The 19,462-nt window shown below is 42.4% G+C and overlaps 1 protein-coding gene across 1 annotated transcript; it reads left to right on the top strand.

The window, feature by feature from the left end:
- Positions 1–6,808: 6,808 nt before the first annotated feature.
- On the top strand, positions 6,809–16,041 carry s1pr4 (sphingosine-1-phosphate receptor 4). The gene is made up of 2 exons (XM_072594287.1): positions 6,809–6,895; positions 11,121–16,041. The coding sequence occupies exon 2, from the start codon at positions 11,211–11,213 to the stop codon at positions 12,327–12,329; it is 1,119 nt and encodes a 372-aa protein (XP_072450388.1). The 5' UTR covers positions 6,809–6,895; positions 11,121–11,210; the 3' UTR covers positions 12,330–16,041.
- The last annotated feature ends 3,421 nt before the right edge of the window (positions 16,042–19,462 follow it).

Genomic DNA, 19,462 nt, shown 5'->3' with positions numbered 1-19,462 from the left:
AAGGTACCCAGCAGTGTTACGTTGCAGCTATGGAGGGTTTGTGCATAATTTTGATTCATCAGAAAAGGCAAAGGACTTCCTGGACACTTTAAAATAAACTTACCGGTTCAAGTAATATGAACAGTAGTGTTTCCTTTGTTTTCTCTGTTTTTTATCTTGTTTACCTGGTTTTGCTCTTTTAATATGTGGGGTGGGAGGGCCTTTTCTCTTCTTTCTCCCCCCACCCCCCTCGCCATGGTCTTTATTCCACCCCTTTTCTTCCATTTTCTCTCTCTTGATTTGAGATGGGGGCTGATAGTTTGGGGGCTGGGGGTTTATGTATGGGTGGGACAAGTTGAATGCTCTCTTCTAATTTTCTTGTTATAAGATACATGTATTCTTTACTTTGTTTTGCCTGGGTTTGGGGCGCAGCTTCAACGAGAGGGAGCCATGGAGGTGTTAGTGGGTAGTGTGAGTGCTCCCTGTGGGCAAGGGGGAAGTCTCCTCTTATTTGTTTCATGTGTTGGTTCATTGTAGGAGTAGATTTTAGACGTTCTTCTTTTGTAGTTTCTATAGTTGTATTTTCTAGTTTATATGCATCTTTTACTGTTTTCCTTTAGCACGTTATTAGTGGGGTTCTTCTTCTTGGGGGGGGAGGTCACAGGATGTTTCAAATGGCTATGGCTAATTGTTTATTTAAATGGTGCACCTGGAATATTAAGGGGAGTAATTCACTGATTAAGAGAAAGAAGATACTTTTGAGTCTTCGAAAGGAAAGGGTCAATGTTGCACTGTTGCAATAAACACATTTAGGCGATAAGAAGCATTTAAAGTACAGCAGGGAGGGCTCGGCTGGGTGTTTTTCTCATATTTTAATTTTAAAAGCAGAGGAGTAGCTATACTCATTCAGAAGAATGTTCCATTCCAGCTGTTTGACCAAATTAAGGATGAATATAGGTGATTTGTCATCCTCAAAGCTTTAATACGTGGGTGGGGCAATGTATGGGATTTTGAATATTCATTGCCCATCCCCGGCACACCCCCTCAAATTTCTAATGGATACACTTTCCAGGTTCAATTGTCTTATGGACTCCAGGTAGACAGGATACCCAGGGGTCTCCCAGGCACCTCCCCTCAATTCAAACAACTGAGTGAGGAGTTGGGGCTGGTGCAAGTGTGGAAGTGTCTTCACCCTGAGGGTAGGGACTTTACCTTCTTCACTAACCCACACAAGTGCCACACTAGGATTGACATGTTTTTTGTTCCCCCAGCCTATTTGGATTTGCTGCTGTCCTGTAGAATTGGGAACATAGCTATTTCTGACCGTGTGGCAGTGTATCTGGAGGTTAAGGCCAGAAGCAATGGGACAGGCTTATGGCATTGGCACATGGATCCTTTTCTCCTGGAGAACAGTAAATTTATTGAGTACTTTTTGCAGGAATTTAAAATTTTTTGGTATATTAATTTGGGTACGGCAAGTAACCCGTTAGTGCTCTGGGAGAATGCCAAAGTGTATGCAGGGGTTTGATTATTTCTTACCTGGTGACCTGGAAGCGGCAAAGGAGAGAGCAACAAGGTATGCTTGAGTCTGGTTGAAAGCAGCCGTGACAGAATACTTTGATAGGCCGTCTGTGACCAAGTTACAGTGGATTACAGCCCTCAGGGCTGCTCTGAACTCTGTGCTCACTCAGACAACAAAGAGGACAACCTCTTTAGTGAAACAGAAGTTTTTCGAGTATGGTGATAAGCCGGTTAGACACCTGGCATATCCAGCCAGGAAGAAGAGCGCTGCCACACCGCCAACCACCCCGACCTCAGTAATTCACTGAGCGCGGTGGCTCAGTGGTTAGCACTGCAGCTTCACAGTGCCAGGGACCCATTTTTGATTCCAGCCTCTGTCGACTGTCTGTGTGGAGTTTGCACATTCTCCTTGTGTCTGCGTGGGTTTCCTCCAGGTGCTCTGGTTTCCTCCCAGAGTCCAAAGATGTACAGGTCAGGTGGATTGGCCATGCTAAATTGCCCATAGTGCTAGGTGCATTAGTCAGAGGGAAATAGGTCTGGGTGGGTTACTCTTCTGAGGGTCGGTGTGGACTTGTTGGGCTGAAAGGCCTGTTTCCATACTGTAGTAATCTAACCTCATTAGTGCAGCATTTAGGAAATTCTATTCTGAGTTGTATCAGTTGGAAGGTTGTGAGGACAGGTAGGTGAAGATGGAGTTCTTTTTTAAGAACTTGGACCTTCCATGTGGAACTTCGGAGCAGGCGTCCCTTTTGGATGCCCCTCTGACAATCCAAGAGATACAGGAGGTTGTGAGGCAGCTGCAAAGTGGTAAAGCATCCAGCCAGGATGGATTTCAGAACGAGTTTTATAAGGAGTTTATAAACATGTTTCCTGGGCCAATATTGGACATGTACAATTATTTGTACAGTTAGGACTGCCTCCCATCCTCTCTGAGAGAAGCTAATATCTCCCTTATTCTCAAGGGAGGGAGAGCCCCAGAGGACTGTGCATTGTACAGGCCCATATCGCTGTTAAATGTGGATTTTAAAATTCTATAGAAAACATTAGCGCTGAAGTTGGAGAAAGTCTTGTCCTCTATTGTAAAGGAGGATCAGACAGGTTTTATGATGAGTCGTAGATCCTCTAACAACATTAGAAGAATACTGAACATGGTCCAGGTGTGCCAGCAGGAGTAGAATCTGGGCTTGATGGTCTCCCTCGATGCAGAGAAAGCATTTGACTGGGTGCAGTGGCCGTATCTTTTTTATGTCCTGGAACAGTTTGGTCTTGGGGGGGGTGGTTCTTCACCAGGTGGGTGGCAGTATTATATAAGGATCCTAAGGCAACGGTTCTCACTAATAGCATAAGGTCTGACAATTTTAGTATTGGTAGAGGTAGCCAACAAGGGTGTCCCCTCTCACCGCTGCTGTTTACATTAGTGATGGAGCTGTTGGCGGCGGCTATCCAAAGGGACCCGAATATAGTTTCTCTGGAGGTGGGATCGGAGGGTATAAAATCACCCTTTACGCAGACAATGTTCTTCTTTTTCTATCTAATCCAACAATATCTGTGCCCCATTTATTACAAAAGATTAATTTATGAGACTCTTCCTCGGGCTATAATATCAATTTTATGAAGTCGGAGGCCATACCTGTGAGGGGTCTTGTCAGAGTACCCGATCTTGGGGGTGGAATCTGATTCCCTTTCAGGTGGTCACAGGGAGGTTTCCTGTATTTAAGCATTTTTATTACTCCGGACTTTGTTCAATTATATAAAGCTGTTGCTGGAGAAGATAAGACAAGACCTCCAGGATTGGGAGGCTCTACTAATATCTTGGTTGGGTAGAATAGCTCTGATTAAAATGAATGCTCTTTCTCGTTTATCATATCCCATGCGAATGCTCCCTCTGATGCTACCTAGGCAAGTGTTACGGAGGCTTAACAGCTGGCTCGGTCTTTTATCTGGTGTCACAGGCAACCTCTTACGAAGCTTGTTAAATTGCAGCTTCCCTATTATCCTATGTGAATGATTGGGCTTGCCAGGACCCGAGGTCAATATAGGTGGACATCGAGGCTTCCCAGGCGAAACGCCCTCCTTATTAATTTGTTGTTTATGGACAAGATGAGGACTGTCATGGAGCATTGCAGAAACCGGATTGTCCTTAACATGGTTAAAGTTTGGAGAATGATGCGACAAAGTGAGGACAATTTATATAAAATTTCCCTTTTTACTCCCATAGTAGGAATGCCAGGATTCCAGCTGGGATCGATGGATTCTGGCTTTAAGCTCTGGGAGTCTAGAGGAGTCTATTGTTTGGGAGACTTATTTGAGGGGGAGGTCATGATGTCTTTCAATCAGCTGAGCCAGAAATATGAATTGTCCAGTAGGCACCTCTTTCATTATTTTCAGATCAGGGACTTTATACAGAAACATACTACATTAATGGTTAATCTCTATAGGTCTGATGTGGAAAGGAGAGTACTTCGGTCCACAGGTTCTCTCTTGATCAGCAACCCATCCCATTTATGAAGGGGTAGTGTCTCGAAGGATATTGAACGACTGTGCAGGATATGGACTCAGGAATTGGGGGTGGAGATCTCGTCAGAGACATGGGACGATATTTGGGAGAATGTGAGGAAGATTTCAATTTGTAATAGGACACAGGCTATGCAAGTGAGGGCTCTCCACAAGGTCTATTTGACTCCGGAGCGGCTTGTGAAATTTAAAAAAGCAACAATCCCAATGTGTCCCAAATGTAAAGCAGATATTGATACTCTTACTCATTGCTTGTGGTTATGCCACAAGCTTCGTAAGTATTGGGGAACTATAGCAAGTGTTTTAGAGGGGATCTTGGGAACTGGGGTCAAGGTAGATCCAGTGTCCCTCCTCTTGAGTCTGCCAAATGTGCCCTCTTTAGATGCCCATGGGAAGCAACTGTTTAATATTTCTCATATTGTGAAAATTTTGATGAGCTGGATATCGAAAAATCTCCCAGGGCTTTTGGGATGGTGTTGGTTAGTTATGGAACATATCCCCCTAGACTTCCTTACAAGTATGGTGCACCAGAAAATGGAACCTTTTTATAGGACATGGTGGTCCTTTTTGAACTATATGGACTCAGACTTGTCGGCTGTATTGATTTGGCCTTTATGTAGCTGTGAGGGCTGTGTCTGGTGGGCTGGGGACCCCGAGAGGAAGAATCCTGAATAAAAACAGGTATGCCAACTGACACTCCCGGTGAGGGGAGCTTTAGTGGGGTTGCACTGAGTGCTGTAATTTAACTTGGTTCAATCTAATTTAATGTAGTTTACTTTGCTTAATTATTTATTGAATTGTAGTATGGGTAGATTTTTTCTCTCCAATTTGTTTGTGAAGTTGAATAGTAGTTTGTTTATTGTTATTGTTGCTGTACTATAAGATTGTTATACTATTTTAGAATAATTTTGTAATTTTGTAAAAAATTCAAAATCTTTTTAAATACAAAAATAAACTCACACACAATACAGAAGATGATCATGCCGATCAATCAATGCACATGAAAACATATTCTGGAAAGGATTAAGAAGAAAATAGGAACAACAGGCCATTTAGCCCATTGAGCCTATTTCACTATTAAGTAGATCATGGATCTATAGACTAATTCCTTGACTCTCGTTGCTTTCATACCTCTGGCTAGCAAATAACTACCACTCTCAGATTTTACATTATTAATTGAACAATCATCTACTGTGTTTCCTGGGATTGCATTCTATCACTCTTTGTGTAAAGAAACATTTCTCAATTTTCTGATGTCTTCTGAACAGCAGCAGAGTGAATTTGAATGGCTGCAAATCAAGTCATCACTATTCTTCGTCTCCATCATAAATGGACAGTGAAGCGTGTAAAGACGAAAATCTCCTAACACAATTTTCTGCTGTTTTTCCTTGTAAGACAGTTGACGTTGGCAGTTGCTGCAATCGTGGTGTTTACTAGAAGCAGTGACTTCCTGCCAGGAGTTCCTCACATGAATGCTGTTTTTTTTTTCGAAAACAACTCTCTTCCCTTTCTTCCCAAATCAGTTATATTAATCAGCAGTGTGCTCACATTAGGATATGGATATGCCAATCCTTCTTATTAGATGTAATTTGTAGAAACTGTCTAATGTACCACATTTTGGGAAAATATTGATCAGAATCACTTAATGTCTACGAGTCAGAAACAGGCCTTTCGGCCCAAATGAGCAATGCTAACATTAATGTTCCACACTAGTCTCTTCTCAGTCTTTGAATTATTTCCACTACAGCAGAAGAATAGGCAAGGAGCATGCTCATTCTGCACCTGCTGCAATATGCAGTGCACATTTATATATACACATACTGTGCATAATGTATGTATTCATATTCCCACCTTCATACTCACTATATTGTATGTCAGAAATATGGCTTTTGTAAACTCTGCTCAAGTATAGCATATACCCTCCCCCTTTTAATAATTCCCAAAATATTCCCACAAAAATGTGCTGGACCACCAACAACTTGCTCCAATCAAGGTTTTATGAGCATGAGGACATTCCATTGATGACACTCCCAGTTTATCCCCATCTCTCTGGTCTCTCCTCCACTCTCTAATTATCAGATTTGGCAAACTTCTGCAATCAAAGGCAGAGGGAGAATATGCCAAAATCATCTTCCAGCAAATTTGAAGTGCAGCTATGATGTAGCAAGTGCAGCGCTGATTTGCATATTGCAAGTTCGCACTAACAGCAGTGTGATAATGATCAGAAAATCTGACTATTAGTGATGTTGGTCGGGGGATAAATATTGACCAGTACAACTCCATGCACATCTGTGAAATTGAATCATTGGGTCTTTTATGTCCACCTCAGAAAGCAAACAGGACTATCACTTAATTCTGAGAGTTAGGACTCATAGCAGTGTAACACTTTACTCAGTACTATGCTGGGTCAGGTCAGCTTTGTAATGTCTACTCAAATCTCCCAGAGTGGCAACTAATTGAACGGACGTGAGGTGTTGCCATTCAGCTCTATAGTGTTTAAATTACAAGTCCAGCACTCTGTGTGCCCCTAGACCATACACTGAATAGAGAGAAGTGCAAGTTGCATTGCGTATGGGTTTGGGAGTGTTGCAGTACAGGGTTGTCTTACTGTTGCTAGATAGGTTGAGATGACGTGATCTTGTGTGTTTGTTTCTTCCCCTGCAACGTGCTGCTTCCCAAAACTGGCCCTGCATCTGCTGCACAATCTTATCAGTTTATTCAGCCTGCCATGTCATTGTGGGCGGTACAGAACTGATCACAACAAGTCTCCCTGTAACTTCTGTAATTTGCTGAGACCATGTGCACAGGCAGAGAGAGAAGCAGCTGCTGAAGTATTGGCGCAGGGCAAGCGGCATCTCAAGTGATGAAAGGCACGAGCACAGTAAGTTCAACTTCAGTAAATAAGCCACTACACCAAGCAGGACGAAGAAAGCACAAGCAGAATTAAAAACTTTTCTCAGTTGTGGAGGGATTGAGAATGAAATGGACAGATTCAAAGGATTTGGTAAAAGAAGCTAAAACAACACAAGAAGTAAATTCTTTATGCAGTGAGTGGTTAGGATCTGGGTATATTGCCAGAGAATGTAGTGGAGGCTGTTTCAATAAAGTCTTTCTAAAGGGAATTAGACTGTTATCTGAAAAATTACAATGTGCAGGGTTGCGGGAGAACTGAATGCTAAATGAACTGCTCTTGTGGAGAGCTGGACCAAATGGCCTCCTCCTGTACTGTAACAATTTTGTTTTTCTGTGTACTATTGCTGACTTTATTAGCATTTTTCACCTTTCTAGGAAAAGGAAAAACTTTAGTACAAAATAAATGAAATACCATTAGGCAGACCCAGCAGCCTGCATTGATACACACACCAGTTAAAAAATACTCTTCATCAGCAAGACTCCTCCATAGTGTTCCATTTTGAGTTGTCTTCTCCAAAAAACTGTAAATACAGATACTAGATTGAATGTAGAGAGTGCAATGTGCATGAAAGTGGACTTGAGTCATGATCTGGAGCAAAAAAATATTGTTTTAAAAGATTTAGAGATATAGAAAATTCATGGCACAGAAGGAGGTCCAACAGCTCTCTAAGGCTCAGATTGAGGCAGTATTTTTCTTAATACTTAACCCTTTAAACATGTACCTTTAAATTGTCTGTGTTTCTATTTATATGAGTTGTGTTGAAACAATGTAATTTACAAACACTGTGTGAAGGCAGCTAGCTCCATCAAGATAAAAGCTAATAAGACAAAAGATTGTTGGCGTAGGCATCCAGCCGTCACCTTGTTGAATGGGAAAACAGGCTCAAAGGGCCGAATGGCCTACTCTGGCTCCTGCATCTTATGTATGCCCTCATCCTCCCTCTCCCTTCCATTCCTCCCAATTGTTCCATGACCTTCACTCTTTCCTATTCTAATCCCTCTCTTCCTATTTACTTTGTTCCGTCAATCTTCTCTTCTCTCCCTTTTATATGCCTCTTTTTTCCTTCCCTGCATCTCCCTGTCACCTTCTTTCTTGCTTTCACTATACTTCTCGCCTCTCCTTTTCTCCATTTTCTGCCTTCAATTCTTCTCGCCTGCCCATGGAGTTTTACCCATTCTGTCCTCCTTTACTCTTTCAGCCTCCCTCCTTCTATCCTCTACTCATCCTCCTAATATTGCAAAGTTCAAAGCCCCTGCAGGTCAGCAACACCAAGGTGGGAACAGCAGGAGAGAGGGTGGGCTTCGAAAAGGAGAAATGGGGGTGCTCAGCTTTGAGTCTGAAAGCTTCAACTAAGAGGCTGGAGGGAGGTGAAAACAGAGGGGGTGAAGAAGGGGAATGTAAAATAGAGAGTCCAGCAACAGCATCCAGGATATCTCTGTGGAACTCAGCACCAGCACTAGGCCACCTATGCATAGAGAGGCACAATGGCTCAGTGGTTAGCACTGCTGCCTCACAGCACCAGGGTCCCAGGTTTGCTTCCAGCCTTGGATGACTGTCTGTGTGGTGTTTGCGCATTCTCTCCGTGTCTGCGTGGGTTTCCTCCCACAGTCCAAAGATGAATTGGCCATGCTGAATTGCCCATAGTGTTAAGTGCATTAGTGAGAGGGAAATGGGACTGGCTGGTTTACTCTTCAGAGGGTCGGTGTGGACTTGTTGGGCCGAAGGGCCTGTTTCCACACTGTAGGGAATCTAATCTAAAAAGTACAAGTATCGCAGGAGTAGCGATATGATGTTGAATGGTTTTCAAGCCTATTTGTGAAGAATACACTGAGAACAGGGACACTTTGGTGGAGTCTGTGTCTTGCTCACTGCAGAGCTGACATCTTCACTCTAAACAATTATTCCTATGCTGGCATTTTCTTTATCTACACCTCTCATTACTCTTTTACAGAACTGAGTTGACCAAATTAAACTAAATTAAAATGAGCCAGCCTTTAAAAGAAATTTTAAAGGAAGCCAGGATGAAAAGAACATGGGGAGAAGTGGGTGGTATTCTCCTGAGTCTGGAAGGAGAGCAGAGCAAGAGGAAGAACAGCCTATGCAGGTGACTTTAACAAGTCAATAACAACTGTCAAAGAGGAAGTTAAGTTGCACAATGAAAAAAAAATGACATTTGTATTTCAAATCTGCCAGTCATCGGACAAAATATAAAATATATACACGTTGGTGCCAAATTACTCTCAAAACAACTTTCGCACAGGAAATATTTTAAAAACATCTGTGACCTAATAGAGCTGTTGCGACAGTTTCCTTTATGCTGCCTTCTGACAACAAACACATTTAAGACAAACATGTATTTATTACCTTTCTGCGTGATCTTTGGTGTCAACTGTGTATAACACAGTCAGAAGGTCAAACCTCACTTTGGAGGCTTGAGCATTACAATTTAAGTCGATGTTCCTGGTGGAGCACTGAGGGACTGCTGCACTAGTAAAGGTGCTGTCTGTCTGGGAGTGCTCAGAAGGAGTGCTGCTCTGAAGCAACATGGTACTGAGGGAATGCTGCACTGTTGCACTGAGCGGATGCTGCATTGCTGAAGGTTCTGTGTCTCTGGCAGTTCATTGAGGGGGTGCTACATCACTGTACTGAGGGAGCACTGCATTGCTGCACTGAGGGAATATATCACTGAGAGAGTGCTGAATTGCTGCAGAGGGAATGCTGCACTGAGGGAACGTGGCATTGAGAGTGCTGCATTGCTGTACTGAGGGTAGACAGCACTGAGGGATCATGGCACTGAGAGAGTGCTGCATTGCAGCACTGAGGGAAATGCTGCATTGAGGGAACTTGGTACTAAGAGCACTGCATCACTGCACTCAGTGGGCACAGCACTGAGCAAGTGCTGCATTGCTGCACTGAATGCTGCATTCCTGAAGGTGCTATATCTCTGGGAGTGCTCCAAGTGCACTACTGTACTGAGGGAGTGCTGCACAGTTTCATTGAGGGAGCATTGCACTAAGCAGGTGTTGCATAGCTGCACTGAATGAGTGGCTATGAATCATAGAATCCCTGGAGTATGGAAATAGGAGATTTGGCCCAATTGCACATCGATCTCTGAAGAGTAACCCACCCAGACCTATTATACTATACTTACCCTGACTAATGCACCTAACCTACACATTCCTGAACACTGTGGGCAATTTAATATGGCCAATTCACCTAACCTGCACATCTTTGGATTGTGGGAGGAAACTGGAGCATCCGGAGGAAACCCACTGCACTGGTGAAGACACTGTCTGGGAGTGCTGCATTAAGGGAGAGTTGCACTGGTTAAAGTGCTGTGTCTCTGTGAATGTTCTGAGGGAGTGCTGCACCAAGGGAGTGCTGCATTGCTGCATTGAGGGAATGTTGCACTGAGAGAACGCAGTACTGAATGCGTGCTGCACTACTGAAGGTGCTTTGTTTCTGGTGAGCTGTTAAAACTGACCTCTTTAAGATACAAAATCCCACAGTCCTCCTTTAAAGAGGAATAGGGGACTCACCCCAGTCTCTTGCTCAGTATTTATCTCTCTGTCACTAAGTCAGATTGTTTGATGACCATCACATCTCCATCAATTGAACACTGATGTGGGCAAACTAACAAAAGTCTAATTGAAATGAATAAAATGTCTTCAAGGAATTTTACAGGGTAGCTATTCTGAGGCTGATTTTCTCGGCTTTGTAGTTGAAAATGTGGCTCATGGTCTCAAGCGAAGAGAGTGATCCCTTAGAACTGAGATGAAGAGAATCCTCTTCACTTGGAGGGTTGTGAATCTTTGGGAATGTCCATCCCAGCATCATGGCTGTTCCATTGTTGAATATACTTAAGACCCAGATGAATAGATATTTGGACCACAAGGGGATTAAGGGATACAGCTGGAGAGTGGACACTGTTATTGATTCTTCCATAGTATATTGGTATCAATGACAGGATCACAATTTGCCACCCACTCCTAACTGCCCGTGGATTGAATGGGCTTGCTAGGGCCATATCAGAAGATAGTTAAGATTTAATAACATTTCTATTGGTCTGGATTCAAACGTGGGTCAGACCAGGGTATGGAGGCAGATTTCCTTCCCTAAAGGATATTAGGGAATTAGATGGGCACTGATAAGAATTAAAAGGATAATAATGGATTTCTCAATTTCCTTCCAGATTGTTTGAAAGTCAAATATTATGCTTGAGGCCAGTTGAGTGAATCTGAGCCACTGCTGAAGTCCAAGTACAATTACTACTTCTGAGTCAATGCTTCTTATCAAAATGAATAACAACAGTGAGTGCATGGATTTCTTGACTGCACAGCAGGAGAATATCATTTTGATGCATTATAACCACACTGGGAAGCTGGAGAACAGACCTTTGCCCAGTGAAGGCTTGGGTGCAATCAGAATTGTCTTCATGGTAATCAGTTGCTTCATTGTCATAGAGAACCTGTTGGTATTCATGGCTATCGTGAACAACACTCGCTTCCGGAGCTGGGTTTACTACTGCATTGCCAACATCACCCTCTGCGACCTGCTGACTGGAATTGTCTACATTGTGAACATATGCCTGTCGGGTGAAAGGACCTTTCAAATCACTCCCACCCTCTGGTTCATTAGAGAGGGGGTCTTGTTCTTTGCCTTGGCTGCCTCAACATTCAGTCTGCTCATCACAGCAGTGGAGAGATACGCGACCATGGTCAGACCCCTACCTTATGCCTCAGCACGTAAGACCTATCGGGTATATGTCCTTATTGGATTGTGCTGGCTGGTGGCTTCCCTCATAGGCCTCTTGCCGTTGCTGGGCTGGAACTGCATTTGCAACTTTGATGAGTGTTCTACTTTGCTACCTCTGTACTCCAAGAGCTACATCCTCTTCTGTGTGGTCATGTTCAGCATCATCATCGTTGGGATAGTGGCACTCTACAGTGGCATCTATCACCTTGTCAGGAACAGTGCCAAGTCTGTGTCCAACAGCAAAAGCAGGCAAAAGTCCGTGAGGCTGCTCAAGACTGTTTTCATGATCGTTGCTGCCTTTGTGATCTGCTGGAGCCCCCTCTTTGTGCTTCTCCTGCTGGATATCTTCTGTGACTCACCATCTTGCTCCAAGCTGCACAGTATGGAATGGACCATCGCCCTGGCTGTGATCAACTCAGCCATCAATCCAGTCATTTACTCCTTTGGAAGTAAGGAAGTGAGGCGGGCCATCATCAAACTCCTCTGCTGCTGCTTGATCAAAGCAGGAGCTCCCTTGCCATTCCTGAGCAGGAGCGAGTCTACTCTCGGAGCTTCCACTGACAGCTCCTACAGGCTGAGGGAGAGTTTCCGAAATTCAAAACTGCTCAGCCCAAAGAAGACTCTGCCCAAGTCAGGACAACAATAAAACGTGGCTCAGGGGTTTAGAGCAGGTGGGAGAGCCCTGGGAGCTGCTCTAACACCTCCTGCATGTACCAAAAACATTGTTTTTGCATTAAAATTAGGATTCCTTCTGGTGACATTACAGCAGCCAGATTGAATGAAGGCAATGCTCAGCCTTGTAACAATAATTTCGGTCTGGGTCACCTCTGAGTGTTCAAACTCCAATCCAGTAACGTGAGTGCATATTCCAGGCTGATACTTCATCACAGTACTGCAGGGGGCACTGCACTGTCAGTAATGCCACCTTACCATGATGTGGAGGTGCCAGTATTGTACTGAGGTGGACAAAATCAAATATCACTTGACACCGGGTTATAATCCAACAGGTTTATTTGATAATACAAGCTTTTGGAGCCTTGTTCCTTCTTCAGCTGCAAGTGAGAGAGGATATATAATTCTGAGATTTATGTATTAATCAGTATTAACAGCCATCTAGGTTTGTTCAATACATTTGCATCAGTTATATGACCCTTTGACCTTTTACTTATAAATTCTGTGCCTGATATATCCTCCCTCACTAGCACCTGCGAATCTCTGCAAGCTTGTGTTTTCAAATAAACCTGTTGGAGTACAACCCAGTATTGTGCAATCTTACTATGAGACATCAAGGCTTAGTAGGATGTAAAGGAATCCATTGAAGTTTAATCTAATAGTGCTCTTATGTACCAGCTTGGAATGTTTTACAACTGTCACTGTTTCTGGACAATTCCAATGAAGAAGGGCATGATAATTCTCCTGGAATCCTGACCACCATTAATTGGTCATGACTTTTTGAGTAATCTTGCTTTGTCTAAACCAGTTGCTATATTTGCCAACATAACAACAGTGAATATAGAACATAGAACAATACAGCGCAGAACAGGCCCTTCGGCCCTCGATGTTGCGCCGACTTGTGAACTATTCTCAGCTGGTCCCCCTCCACTATCCCAAAATCATCCATGTGCTTATTGAAGGATTGTTTAAATCTCCCTAATGTGGCTGAGTTGACTACATTAGCAGGTAGGGCATTCCACGCCCTTACCACTCTCTGCGTAAAGAACCTATACAAAGGTTGAAGACAGTGCTTTTTAATTGCATTAAAAAAAACATTATTCTTACCTCAGAAAGCTGTTAAAAATTCAATTCACTCTCGTCCCAAGTAGATTCTTCAACTATTGCTTTGCATTTCTCAAAGTTTAACTGATAGGAATCATGCTTCTAGTTTTATCTGATAGTTCAGAGCTTGGATAGATTGTTAACTAACTTTGTTTTTATAAACCAGTATAAACCCACATTATGAGTTTTGCTCAACTGCAACATTACACTGGCCGGCTCCAGGATATAGGTTTTAAAATAAAACGATATAAGTGCTGGAGATGAACACCAGTGAGCTGTTGCACTATCACCTGATCAGCAACTACTTCTCCAGGTACAAAACATATATATCTAAAAGCAAAGTCTTTATGCTTGGAGGATGAGAGATGGACAATTGTAGATGCATCCATAGTAACATCAAACCAGAGGAGACCATTCCACACTGTAAGTAATCTAATCTAATCTAATCATTTCGAGGTGGTATGGTGGCTCAGTGGTTGACACAGTACCAGGGACCTGGGTTCAATTCCACCCTTGGGTGACTGAGTGGAGTTTTTATACATTTCCCCAGTATCTGCATGTGTTTGCTTCAGTTTCCTCCTACAAACCAAAGATGTGCAGGCTAGCTGGATTGGCCATGCTAAATTGCTCATAGTGTCCAGGGATGTGCAGGTTAGGTGGAATAGTCATGGGGGGATGCAGGGTTACAGAGACAGAACAAGGGGTGGGTTTTAGTGGGATACCTTTTGAAGAATCAGTGTGAATTTGATGGGTTGAATGGCCTGCTTCCATACAGTAGAGATTCTATAACTCAGCCCTCAGACCTGTTTTGCTAGTCAATTAGGTCACAGCAGATCTGCACCTTAGTTCCACTTATCTATCCATGGTCATGGGTTCCCAATACAAGAACCCAATGAAGATCTGTCAAGCTGAGTCCTGCCAGTAGCATTTAACTGCTACCTTTTCATCAGGGCTAATATTCTAGGTGGGTGGTGCACTTTTGTTCTTGTCTCTTGACATTCTTTTACACAAGTTGCACCCAATAGTTAGGCAGAAATATTTGAGAAACACTTTTACAAAGATAGTGGATAAATAGGTGAAGCAGAGTAAACATGTTAGGCGATAGGGAAGAGTATGGGAGTAGAGCTAAATAGATAGGTCTTTCAAAGGACCAGATATGAAGGGCTGAATAGCCTTCTTTGGAGCTGTAAGGTTATGAGATTCCAAGGGCTGCCCCTTCACCACACTATCTCATATTTTTGTTTGCTCAGTTAACAAACTCCACCCTTTTAACTGATGGGTTGCTCGGACAGTTGGAGCAAGATATCTCCTGAAACAGGAGATCTCACCACAAAATGATTTCGGTGAAACACTGGGAAGGGCAGGTGAGCCCATATGAAATGCAAAACATGCACAGATTCTCAGTCATTTGAGACCACCAAATGCTCTACTGGTGACCTAGCAAACTCATTCAACAGCATAATGGCTCAACCCATTAGTGCATTTTAGGGAAAACCAGATATGAACCACATGAGGGAAAGGAAATGCTTGTATATAGAATGAAGAGAGTTAGAGACTGATATGAAGCTTCAGGACCAGCATTGCATCAGTTGGGCTGTTACTCTGCTGCAACTTGCATCTAATTCTACGATTGTTATTTGTTAACTTATGCTGAACCAGACACTGTTCAACACTCTGGAAATGGACTGAATCTTTATAAATTAGAAGGATACTAAAATTATTCAAAAAACATATATTACTTAGCAGTGAAAAATGTGGATATGATTCACCACAGCTACTAAAGGTGAATCATTGATGAAGGCTTCCCTGTCTTTAGTTGTGCATATTCTTGAACGACAATACTTTGATATCCAGCTAAATAAACACAGACGCATTTTAGATCCAGTTATTTTATTCCTTGCATTATGGATGAATTCAATGTTTGATGAATGCTACAAGGTAAAAGTTCTGGAACAGCAAACCTAAAGATACTAGGAATAACATTCATCAGTGGACTGCAGTGAAAGGGGATTACCTCTCATCTTCTCAAGCTAGGGATGGCTAATAAAATGCTTAATTTGCCAATGGCATCCTGTGAACTAATCTTTTTAAAAATTGTAACTTTTTTTGACATATGCAAAGTGACCAGTCGCCTGAGAGCCTGCAACATTATTTTAACAAACAAATAATTTTGGCTGCTTTACCATGTCTGTATTACAAGGAAGGGTTAGCTGTTATTTTGCAATAGAATATAACTGTGTGCGCAAAAAGCAAAGCTTTTTTTAATGTCAAGGTTCTTCCTGAAGCGCAGAAGTGGGACTATCTCTTGAAATATTAAGAGGGTGTGTTGATTTATTTAATAGCCCAAGCTGAAATAATGGTGGAGCGCACCACAGTATTAATGGAAGATGTCAAAGCATTAATGGAGCATGTCAAGATACGAGTAAGAGTGAACCAAAGCATCACTGGACTACGCTGCCTGTGCAGAATGAATTGACTGTACAATACAACAACCATAACATTTACATTTACTGCTTCAAACTTAAATAAAAAATTGTTAATTAGGTTTTCAAACTGTGAAGAAATAAGTTTGGATGTAATTAAAGGGCTGTTGTTGTTGACAACTGAATCTCGTCCTGTGTGAGTTATCAATCTTCCACTACAGATAAAACAAATGTATTTTGTATAATTTGAAAGATGAATTAGCGTTCACTGTGATCTGACTACATATTCAAATTCTGTGGATCGGGAAGTTAGGCATGGCTAAACGTGCACAGAGCAATTAAGGTGGCAATGAGTTTTAAGTCTCAGGGTGCGTTTATAGACCTGTGAGGACAAGTGTTCCTGACATTTCTTCACTCACCTATGGGCTGTTCAGCAGAGGCCTGACTCATCAGCAACTCAATGGAAATCAGACTCGAGGTTAATCTCCAGGAGTCTTCTATATTATTTCTTCTTATATTTATTTGGGTGTAAAGAGAGTGTATAGACTTGGGAGAAAGTGGTTTTTGATTGAGAGTCAAAGCATCTAATTAATGAACCATTAATTATTTCACTGGGCGATGACCCTTGGGGGTGAGCTAATCAATGGTGGGAGCATGTTAGAGTGTAAGAGTAGGGAGAGGACTTGGTATCAGAATATTATTTCTGAAACCATGGTTGGCCACCCTACGTTGTGGGCTCCTTAGGCTTTGGCACTCAAGAGTAAGGATCTGCCTGAATGTCTAGGCCTGGAGACAAAGGAACAGCAAGAGTCCCTTGTGCTAGCTCTCACACAAATCAGTGAGATCATGTAGCCTTAACGCCACATACCTGCCTTTTCCCATTATCTCTGGAGTTAGCAAAAATTTCAGATTGAAGTTAATAATTGATTCTATTATCAATTAACATTTGCAGAGGAGTTTTACAGTACTGGTTATTTCTACGTTTCCTATCTATCTACCTTTGTGTAGACCTGTTTCCTTGCTTCATTACCAAAAGTCTAATTTTTAAAACTACGCCTCAACTCCTAAACTAAGCTACACCAACCAGTGAAAACAGTTCTCCAATTTCCTTACTAGTTTGTCTAAATATGGTGAAACCATCAACAAACTCATACCTTAAATCTTCTAAATCCCAGAAATGAAATCTTGATTTTAGTTCAGCCATTATTCTGGAAAAACTACCATGCTTTCTCTTCAAAGTTAATATATCCTTCTTGAAGTTTTATGCTCCAGCTAATTAGACTTTTAACTGAAACAAAAACGGTTTCAGATACTAAATCTATAGCTGAAATGTGGCTCCTAGTCCCTTGTTCTAATCTTCTAGATATAGATTCCTTCAGCCAGGGTTCCTTCAGTCTTTTGAAACTTTTCTATTTGTAAGATTTTAATGATACATGTACCTGGTCCCTCAAATTTCTAGTGCTTCTAGCTTTTAACCAATGACTATTTTCCATAAAATTCCATTATGAAGAAACCAACTTCCTTCCCTCCTGGCTTAGTACAAGAGTTTATGAATGAAACAAAAGGTGCTTAATGGCATCTTCTTGTTCAATGCAATTCTGGAATAATCAGCGGAAGGCTGAGCATCAGTGCTGGAGTTATGAGTGGCTCAGAGGGTTTTTTCCTGCTCCTTGTCTTCACTAGAATCATAGAAGACCATTGTATGTATCCAAAGAATTGTAGGATCAAAATCTGTCAATTCCATTGCTCCACCCTTTCACCATAATTCGCAAATTATCTGTCTTCAGGCACTTATCCAATTCTCTTGCGAAAGCTGCAAGTAAATTTGCCTCAAATCAACACTCTCACTTGCTGTATTTCAGGTCCTCATCACCACTGGCTGCAAATGTTATCCTGAGGCAATGCCAGGTGCTACACAAATGTAGGCTCTGTGCAAAATAACTCCATAGGAGCTGATATCCCATCAAGTCACTTTTTATTTACACGGGGAAAGCCCTTGCCACTGATTCAGCTTCCTCAGAGCCAGCTCTCAGAGTGAACAGAACCTCTGACATTCTTGTTTACATCTGTCAACCAGGGCTCCCTGATTGGAACAGATTAACACCCCCAAACAGGGAACTCAGATTCTATGAGATCCACCTGGCTGACCTCATTACATTAACTACACATTTTTCCTTTATCCATGTCCAGTAGGCTATTGTTAGGCCCGACTCCAGTTCCTGCTGAACTGAGCCAGTACTTCACAACTCACTGATATCAGCTCAGTAGGCACAGGAGATCAGGGCCTGTTTTCGAAAACCCCTGGCCACGTAGACCAGGCCCAATCCCAGGATCGACAGCTGAAGACATGTTTCCGATCTACGGCTGCCTACATCTGGCTAGCTGTATCCCTGCTGGTTACACAGGAACACAAACATTTTTTGGTTGTTACTTGAAAACCTGAACCAGAGCCCACCCTCCTGCCACTGGTGTCCCAACATGCTCATGGTTGCTCTACTGCTTGCAATCTTAGCATCTGATCTGAGTCTTTAGCACCACCTCCCCCCGCCCCCACCCACCCCCCACCACTGCATCCTTTTGACTATTAAGGTTACCTCCTTCCACCTTGTAACATCTCCACCTAGTCTCTGCAGCTGAAACTTATCCAGGCTTTTCTCTCCTGATTAAACCATTGCTGTGGACTTCCCAGTTTCCAAACCCAGATAAGAGCTTATCAAATCTCTCTGTGGACTACATCTTAGCTTGTTTCAGATCCAAGTAGCTCAGAATCCAGAAATGTCTTGATTTCAAAATTCTCATCTTTGCCAAATCTATGAACTCAACAGTCCCTGTCTCTGTAGTCTTTTACAGCTCTAAATTACTCCCAAGATCCACATGTTCTTATGATTCTGTACATCCCCAATTTTAAACCTCTCCACCACTGATGAATATGCTTTTAGTTGCCTGGGCCCTCCACTCTGAGCTTTCCATCTCTTTATCTCTCTCTCTCTCTCTCTCTCTCTCTCTCAAGCTTAACAGCCTCTCCTTCCCTAAAATCATCATCTTTGCCTGGGACCTATTATATGTGACAAATTACATCTCAAATTCACATTTTATTTGGTGACACTCTTCTGAAGCACTTTGGACCATTTTGCTAATCCTGAAACACATCCAGTTTGATGACGATTGATGGAGATTATTGAGTGAGTATTTTCTTCACAGAACCTGAACTTAGCCACTGTGAACAGGATTTCATTTAAGGCAACTGCTCTCCAAATAGCTAAGTTCTGGACCAGTCTGAAAAGAACCTTCTTTGGAGGTTGGAAGATGAATTGAAGAAACACAAAAGCAGGTAAGGGATGTTCAGTTTAAGCAAGCATGAAATCAAACTCACATGCATACAATACCCAATCTCTCTTATCATCTGCATGGGAGGGAGGTGACACCACAGAACCAGATAAAGTCAGATCGCATAGGAGGAAACAACAAGGTTGGCTTAAAGTAGCTTCATAATTCTCTTCATGTTATTGTCACGGGAATTATAAAATGATGCACACCAGAAACATTTCTTTGTGTTAGCAAGGGCTCATTTATAGACCAC

This window comes from Chiloscyllium punctatum, chromosome 24 (assembly GCF_047496795.1).
Source record: "Chiloscyllium punctatum isolate Juve2018m chromosome 24, sChiPun1.3, whole genome shotgun sequence".
In the NCBI taxonomy this organism is placed as follows: domain Eukaryota; kingdom Metazoa; phylum Chordata; class Chondrichthyes; order Orectolobiformes; family Hemiscylliidae; genus Chiloscyllium; species Chiloscyllium punctatum.
Note: the sequence above shows the minus strand (reverse complement) of the source record. Positions and strands in the feature narration are given on the sequence as shown.

What these genes read in the sequence shown, in the direction of transcription:
- s1pr4 (XM_072594287.1), top strand. Translation starts at nt 11,211, where the DNA reads ATGCTTCTTATCAAAATGAATAACAACAGTGAGTGCATGGATTTCTTG.